Source organism: Pinus tabuliformis, chromosome 4_2 (assembly GCF_031772625.1).
Source record: "Pinus tabuliformis cultivar Carrire ecotype Pingquan chromosome 4_2, CPIR1, whole genome shotgun sequence".
In the NCBI taxonomy this organism is placed as follows: Eukaryota; Viridiplantae; Streptophyta; class Pinopsida; order Pinales; family Pinaceae; genus Pinus; species Pinus tabuliformis.
The window spans coordinates 1,192,017,105-1,192,033,393 of record NC_142304.1 but is presented as its reverse complement, the minus strand read 5'-3'; the positions used below and the strand labels follow the sequence as shown (position 1 = coordinate 1,192,033,393).

Below are 16,289 nucleotides of genomic sequence, written 5' to 3'. Positions count from 1 at the left end.
GTGTGGACTACTCTGCTGGATGGTATGCGTGTTCTCCCCATCACTTTTGTTTTAACGATTTCTGCATCTGCTGTGGACTATTCCACTAGATACTAGATAGACCTTTCTGGTTCACGTGTGTCTCTTCCTAGGTCGTACTATTACATCTCACTTAGAGGCTCACTTTACTCTCTCCCTTTGTAGTAAGAGAACCGAGACATGAGTTACATTACACACTCACCAAGCACACACCTTTCTTTTTGAAGACACTAGCATAACACTCTCATGTGTTGAATAGTAAGAGCTAAGGAAAATCTATAAGTAAATGGAAACCAGGCCATCATATCGAATGGGACTCCTACACCAAATGGTGTGAGGCATTATTGGGATTTCATACCAGGGATATCCCGTTAATTTTGATGGGTCCAACATCGTTAATAGAAGGATTTCTCCTTATGGACCCTCTAAAAGGTATGCCCCTTTTCCCAACCACTTACACATGATGTAAGGTCCTAGCCATAATGGTTCAAAATTTTAATGCCCCAGGACATCATGAGCTTGGTAATAATGAGTACAAGGTCACCTTCATGGAAGATACGAGGGTGGACTTTTCGATCATAATGAGCTTTTGTGTGATGTTTGGTTGCATCAATGGTTTTCAATGCAACACATTTGTCTTCATTGGCGTGCTCAAGCATGATAAGTCGCTTTTCTAGAGGTTGGGTGTATGGGAGGATTTTGATGGCAAGGTGGAGGGAGGGGATTTCACACTCGATTGGTAAGATTGTCTCCTCTCCGAAAATAAGGTCCAAAGTATTCAACCCAGTGGAGGTTTTGACAGAAGTTATATAGGCCCAGAAAGCAAGGAAGAGCATAATATTCCAGTTGGTCTTGTGTTTTTTGACCACCTGCTAAAGCATGGTTTTGAGGATTTTGTTGACAACTTCAACTTTGCCATTACCTTGGGGTTAGTAAGATGATAAATATTGATGTTAGAAGCCCAAAAAAGAAGATAACTCATGCAATATCTCATCTTCAAAGTGTCGGCCATGGTCGGAGACCAACTATTTTGGAACCCCAAATCAAGTGATAACATGGTTAAACAAAAAGAGGGTTGTAGTAGTCATGGCGTTATTGAAAGTTGGCATGCCTTCAGCCCATTTGATGAAATAATCGACAACCATGATAATATACTTATGGTTATTAGAAGATGGGGGTCGACACTCCATAAAGTCAATATCCCATTTACAAAAAGGACCAGTTGCGATGACAGGATGGAGGGGAGTAGGTGGAGCTCGCGCATCAGGGGCATATATTTGGCAATTGGGACAGTTGTTGAAATGAGGCTTCTATGATCCATATCATGTTTATGAGAGATTTTTTAGCGTAAATCACATGATATTTCTTTTGTCGACGCGTTTCGAACCAACGAGTGTGGTTCATCGTTAGGACAAGTTGAAGAATCAGATTTAGATTGCATGTTAAATAGTTAGAGCAGAAAATCCAATGACTATAATTTTTGACCAAGCAACGGCTATATTGACTAACTAATGGCTATATTTGACTAGGAAATGGCTAGATGGACCCGACCCAGTGAAAAGGGGGGAAAAGCTATATTTAATAAAAATTAAAAATTAAAAAAGTTAAAGTTATGGATTTAAATAATTATTAAATTAATAGTTATTTATACTATTATTAAATGAATTTACATAAAAGGTATTAACTATTCTATATTTATTTTAATTTTTATTTTATATATATATATATATATATATATATATATATATATATATATATATATATATATAATAAAAATAATTTAGCAATTAAATAAACAATTAAAGAAATTTAAAATTTAAAATATTAAAGATTTATTCTTACTCTATAATACTTAAATTAATTTATTTTAATTGTTTATTTAATTGCTAAATTATTTTTATTATAAATTAATATAAATATATATATATATATATATATATATATAATAAAAATTAAAATAAATATAGAATAGTTAATACCTTTTATGTAAATTCATTTAATAATAGTATAACTAACTATTAATTTAATAATTATTTAAATCCATAACATTAACTTTTTTAATTTTTAATTTTTATTAAATATAGTTTTGCCCCCCTTTTCCCTAGGTCTAGTCCATCTAGCCGTTAGTTAGTCAATATAGTCGTTGCCTAGTCAAAAATTATAGTCGTTGGATGTTCTGCTCTAACTATTTAACATGCAATCTAGATCTGATTCTTCAACTTGTCCTGACGATGAACCACACTGGTTGGTTCGAAACGCGTCGACAAATGAAATATCATGTGATTTACACCGAAAAATCTCTCATAAAATTGGGATAGTGTTTGACTATCTCAATGCAATTGCTAAAGAGGGAAGGCCAAAGATAACTAGCATGCATTATTATCTTGGTAGTGGCCATTCTGGAGAGGTATCCACCACAAGTTCCACCATGGCAAGCATTGAGCACTTTCTCAGCTTCAACATGGATGCGACAACAATGGAGGACCGTCTCGACACCACAACAATAAATATCATCACCAATGAGGAGGTAGTGAGGGTATTGATGTCGAATATCTCTTCGGTCATCATGAGTGAGATGGGGAGATAATTTTTGGGTTCTCAGGTAGGTAAGGGTTTCGCTATACGAAGGATCATACAAGGTAATGGCGAACAAGTGTTCATCTGGAAGATCATCATTTACCAGTGGATAAAGCACTCTAGTGGGAAATTCAAAAATGAATTCAGCAAGGGCTAAACGTTTCTTACTCTTGGGTGTGAACATTTTGAGATCCAATTCTTTAAGGATAATGATTCAACAAGCATATTACTTGTTAATGATTTGTTGAATCAATAGGAATGCCATGGGGTTAGAATTGGTCACAACTTTCGTGGTACACATAAGGATATAATGACGATGCTTTTGAACAGAGAAAACAATAACCAACGCCAACTTTTCTTCGTGTGAATAGGACAAAAGGGGACCATGAAGGTTTTTACTAACATAATTGATGAAATTCTCCTTTCTAGGAGAATATTCTTGGATTATGATCCCAATGACCGAATAGGTGGATTCATAGATATACAAGATGAAACCCCTCTCAAAGTGAGGTGGATTGATCAAAGGAGAAGAAGTGAGAGCATGTTTTAGGGAATCAAAAGAATGTTGAGCTTGGTCAACCCAAATAAATGGAATGCTAGATTGAAGGAGTCTAAGGAACCCATGTGCCATGGTGGCATAGTCAAGAGCAAACCTACAAAGAAAGTAGGATTTGACTTTGAGGCTTTACAATTAGCAAAGGATACAAGGAGGAGGAAGATTGAGAATGGCTTGAAATTTGAGAGGGTAAAGAGTGATACTATCTTTGGATACAATGAAGACTAGAATTTGGTCGGTAGGAATGCAAAAAACACACTTAAGGGGATTGAGGCAAATGGTATACTTGTGACATCGAATAAATATGGTATGAAGATCATGAAGGTGTTGTGACCGAAGTTTGGAACGAGTGATGAGATTTTTAGATATGCAAGGACAATATGAGCCAAGTCATGGAAATAGTAAGACAAGGCATGTTAAAAGGTGGCCCCAACATTATTTAAACCAAAAGGCATGACCCTATAAGAGTAAGTGCCCCATGGACTACTGAAAGTGGTTTTAAGTTGATTGGCATAACATATACATTTCTGGTTATATCTGGAGAATCCATCAATAAAGGAAAGAACCTCATGCCCTGCACACTCATTAATGATTTGGTCTATGAAAGGTGTGGGAAAGTTGTCTTTGCAACAAGCTTTGTTTAGATCACTAAAGTCCATGGAGAAACAAATGGTGCCTTATTTCTTGAGAACGCAAATAGGATTGGACACCCATGTGGTGTATTTAATAGGATAGATGAAACCAACCTTTTTGAGCTTATCGATTTCAGCATTGATAGCTTCACATTTCGAAGGATGGATAGGCCATTTCTTTTGGCAGAAAGGAATGGCATCTGGCCAAGTGTTAATGTGATGTTCAAAAATGGGAGGATCAAGTTTGGGCATTTCAGAATAAGACCGAGAGAAAACATCATGAAATAATTCGAATTACTTATTGTAAGCATCAATTTCTTCTAAGGTGCATTGTGCCCCCAAGATGATATTTTCTTTGATCCCTTCTTTATTTAAAATTTTAATTTTATTGGTATGGGAAATGTTAGCCATATTTCCTTCTTCAAAATAATTTGGTGCAGGAATGAGATTTTTAAACTAGTCAACTTCACCATGAATGAAGTGTTTTGACTCCACGACATATTGATCATGGGTTTTCTATGAAAGGAAGTACACACAATGGTGTATATCATCCTAAGGATAATCAGGGGTGGTCATGGCTTCCATGATGTCTTCATCAGAATGGAAGGTGGGGGGGATGGAGGAAGAGAGACCACATGATGAATAAGGGATGCTTGAGGCATCTTCATGAGAGACAAGGTTCACATGCACATCATCAAGGTTGGGAGATGAATGACTAGTAGATGTGACATCTACCGACATTGATACTGAAGTGTTTATCGAAGAAGGTTCAATAGAATCACAATAGGAGATGTCAAGAGAATCCCAATATATCGATCCCATGGATGACAACAGGTAGAGAATAGGAGCAGTACTATACTTCATCTCGACATCAATGTTTGAGAGACCTCCTGCTCTAGCATAGGAGAGGGACCAGAACTCACAGGTAGAGGATAGGTGGAATGACTACGAGCAACCTCTAATTAGTGAATCAATTGAAGTGTATCATGAAAAGATTCAATACGGGGACAACGATGAGAATAATGGCCATAATTGTCACACAAATCACAGGGGTGATTCATGTGTAATTATTTTTTCTTCTAAAATGACTCGGGTAAGGTGACATGGACCTCAGGAATATTAGAGTTGGGGAAGGTATCAAAGACCACATTCTTGATATAAGGGAGTTCAAGATAATTATTGGTGGCATGACCAACGAAATCACACAAAGCACATGGAGGAGTAAGCTTTGACATCTTAGGAGGAGTTGGAGTTGGTTGGGGTTCCTTGTCTTTGGATCCCTTTTTATTGGATTTCCCCCCCTCACCATATTATTTCACAATAGGAGTAGGTTCCTGTTGAGGTTGTTTTGGAATTAAAGCAAAGAAATGGGTAGGAACAATAGGTTCAACTCGGGTCAAAGCACTGTAAGGTTTGAGTTGATTAGGGGGAGTGTTTGCGAGAGGATCAATGTACCAGACTAGGACCCCCAAGGTAATGTTAGGTAAAATCAATGTAGACATAATAGGTGTATAATACACTCCTAGGGGTGTAAATAGGAACGATAAATGACTAGAAGGGTAATGACCTAGGGGAACGACTCTGAGATGGTTAAGACCTGGGGGGACAGTTCTGGGCTAAAAAGGACTATGAGAGATACCAGAAGAATGAAATGGACCTTGAGGAGTAGTACCAGAAGGCTAGGTTGAGTTGGGGAAAATAGGTTGTGGAGGTGTTGGTTGTTGTGAAGGCATACCAGATAGCTTGTGAGCCGCTCATGATGCTTGAAGCATACAAACAGTAGATGAGTTAAGCTTAGAAGGGGCAGGTGGTGGACCATAATAAGCACCAATCAAGGTGGAATATTTATAGACGCCAGGAGAGAAATTGGTGAGGGATGAGACAATATTATTTCCAGTCATCGATGAGATAGTGGATTGAGGTGAAGTTTGAGACTTAGGATCATAGTACGTCATCTGATCGATATTGATGATCTTTCCATTATGAGGGAATCACATCTTATGAAAAACTGTAGATGCAATAGCTGACATAGCATAGGTATAAATACAAACCAAAAGGATGTTGTAATATAATGGGGCATCAATGACCTCAATGTCAATAGAAAAGGTCTTACTGGAAATAGTGCTAGAATAGTTACAATATAAGAAAAGGGTCTGAGAGGGATGACCATCTTAAGCACGGAGAGTAATGGCGGAAGGAGATAGGAAAGGTAAACCAAGTTGCATCCAAACACTAGGATCCATCACACAGGTGGAGGTACCTTCGTCTATGATAAACTGCTGAACAGTAGCATTTCTTATGGAGATTAGTATTTGAAATGTAATGGATGAAGGAAGGGGGGGATGTTCTAACTTATCAATGTCAAGGACAATCATACGATCGTTAGAGAGATCCAAAGTAGAGAGTAGAGCTTTCTATTAGGATGGGCATGTCTGGAGGACTTCCAGCATTGACATGGAAGCTAGGTACTATGCCAAGTCATCTACTATGCTATAGGTATGGGTAGCTTTATAAAAGTAGTGTTTCAATGTAATGGAAATTTTAGGATCTTGGGGATAACCTCTACCTTAGGTAGAGGGATCTATAAGGTACCATTTGATGATGATAGAGGCTCGATGGAAACTTGGGGTTTGGACTCAGACGCTAACTTAGAGGATGGCTTGCCATATTGGTGTGACTGAGTCTGAATGATGACTTGTTCGATGTTGACTTCATTAGAATTCATCATAATAATATGATAATCGTTGTGACCAGATGGTCGAGGTGGGGGATATGCATGAACTTGTGTAGGATGAGTTGCTAGATATCCCTGGTGGGGAGAAGGATTGGTAAGCATAGTCGGTTGAGATGAAGCAAGAGGGGGAGGAGGCATTATGGGTTGTGGTCCTCTAGAAGAAATTGATTGAGATTCCCGTACTTGACGCATTTGAGGTTAAAGGGGACAATCATGAGTATAATAGCCATATAATCTGCAACAGGCATAAGGATTTTTTTGTACGAAGAGCCTTGTTTTGCTTCAGTTGTCTATCATGTTGCTAGGTTTCGAGATTAGGATGGTTTCCCTTAGGTTCATTAGGTGGTGGACCCTAGCTACCTTGATTACCTTGAGACATCACGTTCAAGTTACCTTTCCCCTTTTTCCTTTTCTTGGCATTTAGGGGATTGGCTATGCTCTTTTGAGCATACACTGGACCTTGTGGAGGAGGTTTTTTTTGTGGCAGAGGTGGACGAGGCATGGGGGGGAAGGATGTTGGTTCCAGCAGGACTTGAGTGTTAGGCAGTGCATACAAATAATAAGGAGATGGGGAAACATTAAGATGAACAGGTGGAGCAATGGCTGGAGATATGCATATGAAGTGTTGAGACCTGGATAAGAGTTTCTATGTGGAAGATTGGGGGAGGGATAGGTGTGAGAGGAATTGGTCCGTCTCAGGGCTTGAACATAAATCACTGGAGGTGGAGAATATAGTTGAATTTGAGGGTGTGAAGTGATTCCAACGATACCATCATTGATATGAGATGCCCCTAGTGCATTAGCAACACCAGGATGAGGTAGATCAAGAATGACAGTATAAACATAACCTAACTATGGATAGATCAGATCAAATTCCAAGGCTACTTGGAGCACATCTTCCTTCGATTAATGGAAGTGAGAAGCGACATATTTAGAAATGGGGGCCAAAAGTGATCTAAGGACACGATCTTCGAATTTATGAGTTGTACATATGCTCCTCGTTCTATGCCATTCCTAGACATGGTTGGATAGGCAAGTGGTAGAAGTTTGGCGAAAAGAATTCAATAGTACGGTACTAGTGTCATAATAGAGAGGTAATTGGTGTTTTTAGAAAAAATAGTGTCTTATTGAACCACTAACCCTGTAGGTTTGGAATCTACCCTAGAAACAACAGTTTAAAGCAATTCAATAATTTTCTCTATGTGTAACAGATAAGAGAAAGATAATGGAACCAACTTGGAACTTCTGCTTAATCCCTTGCTTGATCTCTCTCTCCTTTGGCAGATACTACAACTCCTCCCCGTAATTAACACGCTTGGAGAGTACCTGCACAAGTACAGCAACAAAGAACCATCAAAGCATCGTGATCTATTACAACATAAACATTACAGAATTAGATATATAATGAACAAATGATAGCATTCCCAATCGCACAATCATGTGGGAGAAAACTTGAAGAGATTTATTAATAGAAAGGAGAATTACAACCTAGTTTTCTAATCCAGTACCATCCTCCTAGCATAAATCCTTCTTCACCTCATGAAATAACAAGATCACACCAACAAGAACACAATGCTCTCTCCTCAATGACAAAACTATCAACACTTCCTTGCAATTCAAAATATTCCAGCCTTTAGATCTCTTAGATGAGGGATCCATTTATAGATGTTTGCAAGGGTGTGAGTCATCCATGGGGTTTGATTAGTGTCATTCCACTTGTTACAATTGGTTCCACAAGACAAGGGATTGGAGATGGTTTCCTAGTTCCCTTGTTCATCCTTGGGCGAATTCAGAGAGGCAAGTGGCATAGGAGAAGTTTCTAGAAGATTCCATGAGCAACCAACTAACAAACTGTCCTAGAAATTTGTCCATCCTCACCCATCACACCCTATAGAAGGCTTAAACAGTATGCATCGCACCCTGGTAGTGTACCACTCAGTATGCATCACACTTTGCCAAGGGAGCAGCCAGTATGGTTCAATTTAGGTAATTTCTAGATGGTTTCTCAGATGGAAGTTTTGGGGAATGATGTATTCAGATGACTATGTTACTTTAGGGTATGAAAAAACTCTTTTAGGGGTTGATGAGCACTAATACATTGACATATAAGTTTGGGGTTGATGTGCCCAAATATGTCTATAACAATTTGCACCTAATGGTAAAGTTAAGTTTCCCTGTAGGTTATATGATTGGTCTATCACACCATTCATCTTTGTCTATTTGGATGAAGACAAATAGGTGTTGGATAACCGTCCTGATTCACCACAACGACTTCCATCTGGTTACAGAAGACTCTCATTTTCATCATGCTGGGTGTTATCTCAAAATCAGGCCCTGATAGGCTGCTGGTCAGGTTTACTCTAAGTAACTATTTCAAACCTACTTTAGGATGAGGCCTAGCCTCCTCAACCTGAGAGGGCTCTCTCTTGATGGATTAATGATTTTGATTAAAGATAAGATGGCTAACTCTTATAGAACAACTGTGAAAAATATGAATGCTGGAAACACATTAAACAACTATCCATTGGGCTTATGGAGTCAACAACACCTCAATATAACAGTGAACTTAACCTTACATAGAAGTCAGGGCATTCAGCATTTAGACATTCAGAACATCAACTCATATGGGAACACACAGTTTATAAATGTATACAAGAAATCAGAGCACATTCAGTGAATTCTGAGTGATTATACATCTATACCACTGTAAGAATTAAGAAAAGGACAACATCACATATTCTGAACATAAGAAATCCTTCATGAATCCTGAGAAGTAAAGTCAAAATTATATTACTGAAAATGAGTCTTACATAAGCCAAATACAAGCTTTGTTATAAAGTTTTCCAACCCTGATTACATTGTTGTTTTAGCTATATATAGAGCTCTTATTCTAACTGATCGAGATTCCTCCTTAAACATTAAGGGAACTCGAAAACTACTTCTAATGACACCTATTAACCCTTTAACTAACTAATAAATACAACTGTCTGTTAATTGACAGCTCTAGAATCCTAAAACAATTAGGATTCTAATTCTACATCATGCTGAATGTAGCATTTATTACAATCAGGATTTATTCCCTGACAAGTGGTCTCTTTTAGTTTGGTTGTGATGGATCTTCAAGGCTCCATGTTGGTCTTCAATGTCACACGTTTTCCATTGTCCTGAAACATAGGAAATTATCCCTGTTTTACTGGTCTTTGGTTTACCTCAAAATGTTCGAATCCAAAGAAGCATGTCCTTTATCCTTTAATTACCCAAAATAGAGCAGATTGCCACGTCCTTGATGTGCTATCCACAGTTTTCATGTACCTGTGTGATGACAAAACCTTTCAAAAAGATTTGCCGCTTTGTCAATCATAATTGATCAACTGAATTGTAACATGCAGCTACAGCAGTTTCGTAGCGCGCTACGAAACTACTGTGTAATTTCAAAAACACAGTCTTCCTTTCATAGCTAAATGATCGCCACTGTTCATGGCTTAAGCACCTTACCCCTTGATCATTTTGACAAGATTTGCTTGCAACTTTTCAAGAAACAGATATTTCTCCTGAGGAAAAGATGCAATGACACCGATAACACCATTCACTGTTCCAAATATAACTGTATGAATCTGGTTAATACCTCTTCTCCTCCTGCATCAGAACTTCCACTACCAACCCAGTTAAACTCAAAATCCCTTTCACTGTTTCCCTTCACTTCAGTGTTCATCCCCAAACAGGGATCAACTTCAGGGTCAGCACTTGAAGGTTTATTTGAACCACTTGATGACCTTTCTTTTATAACCTTTCTACTGTTTGTAGTTTCTCCATTGGGCAAGTTGATACAAAGTGAATTATCATCATGTTCTTCCACTTTGATAACCTTGTACCGATCCATTGCTCTAATGGAGAGTCGCTGGAAATAACAGAGTTCAGTAACTCGTGTCTTTCTTATTCAATCTGAAAGCTGTCCATAACATGGAGAGAAAAATGCAAGCTATAGCATTTCAACTGACTCCCTGCTGCAGCTTTCAACAAAGAAAGTCATTGTAATGCACGAACAAATATGGTAACTGGCTGAAAACCAACACCCATTAACCCTTAACCAGAAACCCACAGCAGCTAGAAACCGCTTGGTGAGGGGACTATTTTTCCAATAAAATTTGCAATAATTTCTCCTCAATGTTCTTATTCATTATTCACTGTTGCACAATGAATCATGAAAGATTTGACTACATTTCCAGGCCTCATGTAGAACTAATTTTAAGTTGTTTGTGAAAATGCAGGGCTCATAATAAAATTGCATTGCAACTCAAAAATTAAAATCACAAACTCATTTACATCTGTCCATGAAAATTACAGCACCAGCTAACTTAAACCCAAATGTGAACGAAAGAGGCAATCCACGAGACTGGCAAATTTACGCCTTAGCAGATAGCCAGTTTTGATTTTCGAGGGTCAAACTAAGACTACCTATATGCAAGTTTCCAGTAGCACACCAATTGAACACTTCATATTCCCTTTTATATGCTGGGTAAGCTGAGTTAATCCCCTGAAAATCTCCAGAAAAAGTCAAAACTGTAAGATCCGGCATTATTGATCAGCAACGAGTAGATAAATCCCTTTCCAAGGAATTGCATGAGGGCTTCTGGTGTGTTTGCAGAACAATATACTTGCAATTATGTACAGCCAATGAATGCAGGAAAGCGTAACTCGCAGAGGACACCAAATCTCCAAAGAAGAGCTTTGAGGAATGATAAACCTCGAACTTGGTAATAACCTGATCCACAGCACACGGACTCCATATCTTCCATGACAATTTGGTTTCTCTATCTACTTTTCTACATCATAGGACTCTTCATTACAGCTAGTTATTTTGGGATCTGAACTTGATGGTAAAACTTCTGGCAAACCATCAGCATGTCCAGACTTGGGACACGACAAACCTGGTATGCCAGGAAATGGTGGAAAAACATTTAGCTGTGAAGTTTGAACATCTGCCTTCATCTTCCCAGTTGTGTCAGGCAATGATCTATTACCATTCAGTGTATTGATTGCCACACATTCTTCTGCCCCTCCTTCAACATTTTGCACTGGAATATGTCTCGAATAAATGGATATAGGAACAGAGGCTTGATGCTCTCTAGAAAGGGAATTCATGTTGTTATCCAGTTCAGATAGCGGCTCATCCGAGTCCTGCTGTGCTGTATGGATTTCCCTGCAGGGCAGATTTGCATTTGATTCACCACTACCTTCGAGCATACTGGTCCCTGAGTCTGATGGTGGAATATTGGATGTCACCCCCGAGGCATTCTCAGATTTAACTACTTTCATTTTAGCCTTCACACCAACATTATGCAACGATCCTTTCATCTTTTCCAACTTTGAATTCTCAGGAATTTGACCATCTAATGAGTGTCTCTCCTTCTTATGAGACGTAAACTCTTGGAAAGCTCCTTTAACATTAACATCTAAGCCTGACTCATTAGTTGGAACTAAAACCGTCTGGCCAAATAGCTTGAGACTTGATGGTGAAATGCTTGTACTGGATGATTCCATATTTGTTTCCTGCAAGTTGATGTTATCATGTGTTTGAAGTGGTCCCAGTCTTGCATTGTATGGAGCAAATGCTGCGTTCTTCCGAGTTTCACCACCTAGATTGGAACCTGCACACAATCTGTCAGGTGCAGATGAAACTGCTGATAGTGACCTATTCTCCTCTTCATTTGTTGATGGACCAATTTGACTAGCAGTGCCTGCCTTCCGCGGATATGGATGGCTTGGCTTTCGTTTAGGTCGTGTATAAAAATTGCGGATCTCAAGTGTGTCTTTCAGCTGGGTGAAAAATCTCAGAAAACAGAATATCCAGTACAATGAGAATATCCCTGAAAACAGAGCTCAAGATTGTTTACAAGGAATAGTTTCAGACTGCTCCAAATTCGAAAAATAGAAGCAAAACCCACAAGAACATTTCCCCGATTGCTCTGATACTATTTTGAAAACCCTGATTGAACGACCAAAACCGCTAAGTAAAATACAACTGCAAACATGTGCCAGTACCAAGACACCTAACGACCTAATGATGAGGATAAGCGGTCGGATATGATAGACGAAGTGTATAGGCTGACAACTGTTGATGGATTTTGATGAATATGACAGCTGTGAAAGAATGGCTATGGATTCGAACAAATCCCCAATTTCGTAGCGCAGCCAGTGCAAAATATGAATTATGCGCTACGAAATCACCTAGACAATTTCGGCTTTGAAATGAGTTTGGACATATGATATCCATGTGAGATGTGAGACCAATGATAGACTAAAACAGAGAATTGACCCCTTTATACATACCAACAATACTCTTAACAAGACTCCTATTCAAACTATTTAGACTCTAAAACCAGATGAAAGGACTAGACCCAAAATTGACACCAACCCTTTGGAAAACAATCGAACTGATGTGAACAATTTAGAAATTTTTCTTTAGTGATAACAGTGGCTCCACTTGGGATAGTGTGCTCCTGTAGTACACTAAGAACTCGTAGGTCCAGTGCTTTATTTTCTTTTTATATGAAAAACGGAAATTTGCTTGACAAACATCCCTTTCCAGCTTCTTGGGCCTTCACCTCAGGCTTAAACTTGATTATCACTGTAGGAGAAAGAAATCTATATCTACTGGAAAAAAAATTGCTCAGTCAACCTTGAGCTTATTTCCATTTTCCTACCTACCTACCCTATCAATTCAAACTTCTTTCAGCTCAATCAATGTGAAATTTCCAATGTAGTCAATCATTTGTCTTATCTGATATTTGAGTTTTTTGACTGCATCGGAGTTCAGAGCCACAATGATATTGTGATGACCAGTGCCACTGAAATTGCCTCTGATCTTCATAGAAAAACTGAAACAATGGAAAGTAAAACTCTTCCATATATTTGGCTATAGGATCCTAGAATACATGATCAGCTTGATGATTCTTGTAACTTTCTGGTTGTGCAAACTGATCTTCAACAACAGTGTACAGTTCCTCAATCGTGAAAGAGAAAGGAAGCAACACTCTCTCCTTTTGTTCTGCCATAGAAAGCTTCTGAAAATAATGATCATGATTATGAAAATTATATGCCTGAATTTGACCTTGTAAACCTTCAATGCCTTTCTCAATGTCTTTAGCAACTTCATCCAAAAATTTCATCTTATCCTTAGCATTGCACTCAAATGATTTTAGATACGAAGACAATGACAAAGAAAAACTTTCATCTATTTCTTCATTAATATGATCATCATTCCATTGTTTGAAACCTTGAATTGAAGGAGAGTTTGCCACCACATCTGATCTATCTATCCATTCCTCCAAAAACATAAGCCAAAAGTCTTCAAATGACTTAATGGATTTGGTAGGAAAGCTTTCAATCCACTGTTTACATTTCCCTTGAAATGAATCATAGAACAACATAATGCAAACATCCTCATGTTTAACTCTAAGAAGCTCTGTAAAATCACAAAATTTTGATATATGCTTCAAAGTTAAATTCAAATCTTCTCCGTTGAATTTTGGACCATTCCTTAGAAAATATGCATACTTGGGAAAATGATTTGGGAAACCATGAATTCCTGAAAAATCTATGCATGCATACCTTGAAATAAGAATGGTAGCATCTGGGTCCTTCATAACTCCAGTGGAATCACCATGAATGTATGAATTTTGAATTCTTCAACAATGGAGTCACCAAGGTAGATTGCAGCCTCGAAAATTCTTCTGAGCTCCTGCTACCTTCAGAAGTTCAGCTTCATGATTTCGGGAACGAATAATCTTCAGACTCCCGGCAGACGCACCAAAATGTTATCTCAAAATCAGGCCCTGATAGGCTGTTGGTCAGGTTGACTCTAAGTAACTATTTCAAACCTACTTTAGGCTGAGGCCTAGCCTCCTCAACCTGAGAGGGCTCTCTCTTGATGGATTAATGATTTTGATTAAAGATAAGATGGCTAACTCTTATAGAATAACTGTGAAAAATATGAATGCTGGAAACACATTAAACAACTATCCATTGGGCTTATGGAGTCAACAACACCTCAATATAACAGTGAACTTAACCTTACATAGAAGTCAGGGCATTCAACATTTAGACATTCAGAACATCAACTCATATGGGACCACACAGTTTATAAATGTATACAGGAAATCAGAGCACATTCAGTGAATTCTGAGTGATTATACATCTATACCACTGTAAGAATTAAGAAAAGGACAACATCACATATTATGAACATAAGAAATCCTTCATGAATCCTGAGAAGTAAAGTCAAATTTATATTACTGAAAATGAGTCTTACATAAGCCAAATACAAGCTTTGTTATAAAGTTTTCCAACCCTGATTACATTGCTGTTTTAGCTATATATAGAGCTCTTATTCTAACTGATCGAGATTCCTCCTTAAACATTAAGGGAACTCGAAAACTACTTCTAATGACGCCTATTAACCCTTTAACTAACTAATAAATACAACTGACTGTTAATTGAAAGCTCTAGAATCCTAAAACAATTAGGATTCTAATTCTACATCATGCTGAATGTAGCATTTATTACAATCAGGATTTATTCCCTGACAAGTGGTCTCTTTTAGTTTGGTTGTGATGGATCTTCAAGGCTCCATGTTGGTCTTCAATGTCACACGTTTTCCATTGTCCTGAAACATAGGAAATTATCCCTGTTTTACTGGTCTTTGGTTTACCTCAAAATGTTCGAATCCAAAGAAGCATGTCCTTTATCCTTTAATTACCCAAAATAGAGTAGACTGCCACGTCCTTGATGTGTTTTCCACAGTTTTCATGTACCTGTGTGATGACAAAACCTTTCAAAAAGATTTGCCGCTTTGTCAATCATAATTGATCAACTGAATTGTAACATGCAGCTACAGCAGTTTCGTAGTGCGCCACGAAACTGCTGTGTAATTTCAAAAACACAGTCTTCCTTTCATATCTAAATGATCACCACTGTTCATGGCTTAAGAACCTTACCCCTTGATCATTTTGACAAGATTTTCTTGCAAATTTTCAAGAAACAGATATTTCTCCTGAGGAAAAGATGCAATGACACCGATAACACCATTCACTGTTCCAAATATAACTGTATGAATCTGGTTAATACCTCTTCTCCTCTTGCATCAGAACTTCCACTACCAACCCAGTTAAACTCAAAATCCCTTTCACTATTGCCCTTCACTTCAATGTTCATCCCCAAACAGGGATCAACTTCAGGGTCAGCACTTGAAGGTGTATTTGAACCACTTGATGACCTTTCTTTTATAACCTTTCTACTGTTTGTAGTTTCTCCATTGGGAAAGTTCATACAAAGTGCATTATCATCCTGTTCTTCCACTTTGATAACCTTGTACCGATCCATTGCTCTAATGGAGAGTCGCTGGAAATAACAGAGTTCAGTAACTCGGATCTTTCTTATTCAATCTGAAAGTTGTCCATAACATGGAGAGAAAAATGCAAGCTATAGCATTTCAACTGACTCCATGCTGCAGCTTTCAACAAAGAAAGTCCTTGTAATGCACCAACAAATATGGTAACTGGCTGAAAACCAACAGCCATTAACCCTTAACCAGAAACCCACAGCAGCTAGAAACCGCTTGGTGAGGGGACTATTTTTCCAATAAAATTTGCAATAATTTCTTCTCAATGTTCTTAGTCATCATTCACTGTTGCACAATGCATCATGAAAGATTTGACTGCATTTCCAGGCCTCATGTAGAACTAATTTTAAGTTGTTTGTGAAAATGCAGGGC

The 16,289-nt window shown here is 38.1% G+C and overlaps 1 protein-coding gene across 1 annotated transcript; it reads right to left on the bottom strand.

The window, feature by feature from the left end:
* Positions 1-11,332: 11,332 nt before the first annotated feature.
* LOC149173947 (uncharacterized) lies at positions 11,333-15,898 on the bottom strand. Its single transcript, XM_089426880.1, has 2 exons — positions 15,644-15,898; positions 11,333-12,334 (listed from the first exon to the last, which is right to left on the bottom strand). Exons 1-2 carry the CDS (start codon positions 15,896-15,898, stop codon positions 11,333-11,335), a joined length of 1,257 nt encoding a protein of 418 aa, XP_089283006.1.
* Between the last annotated feature and the right edge of the window lie 391 nt (positions 15,899-16,289).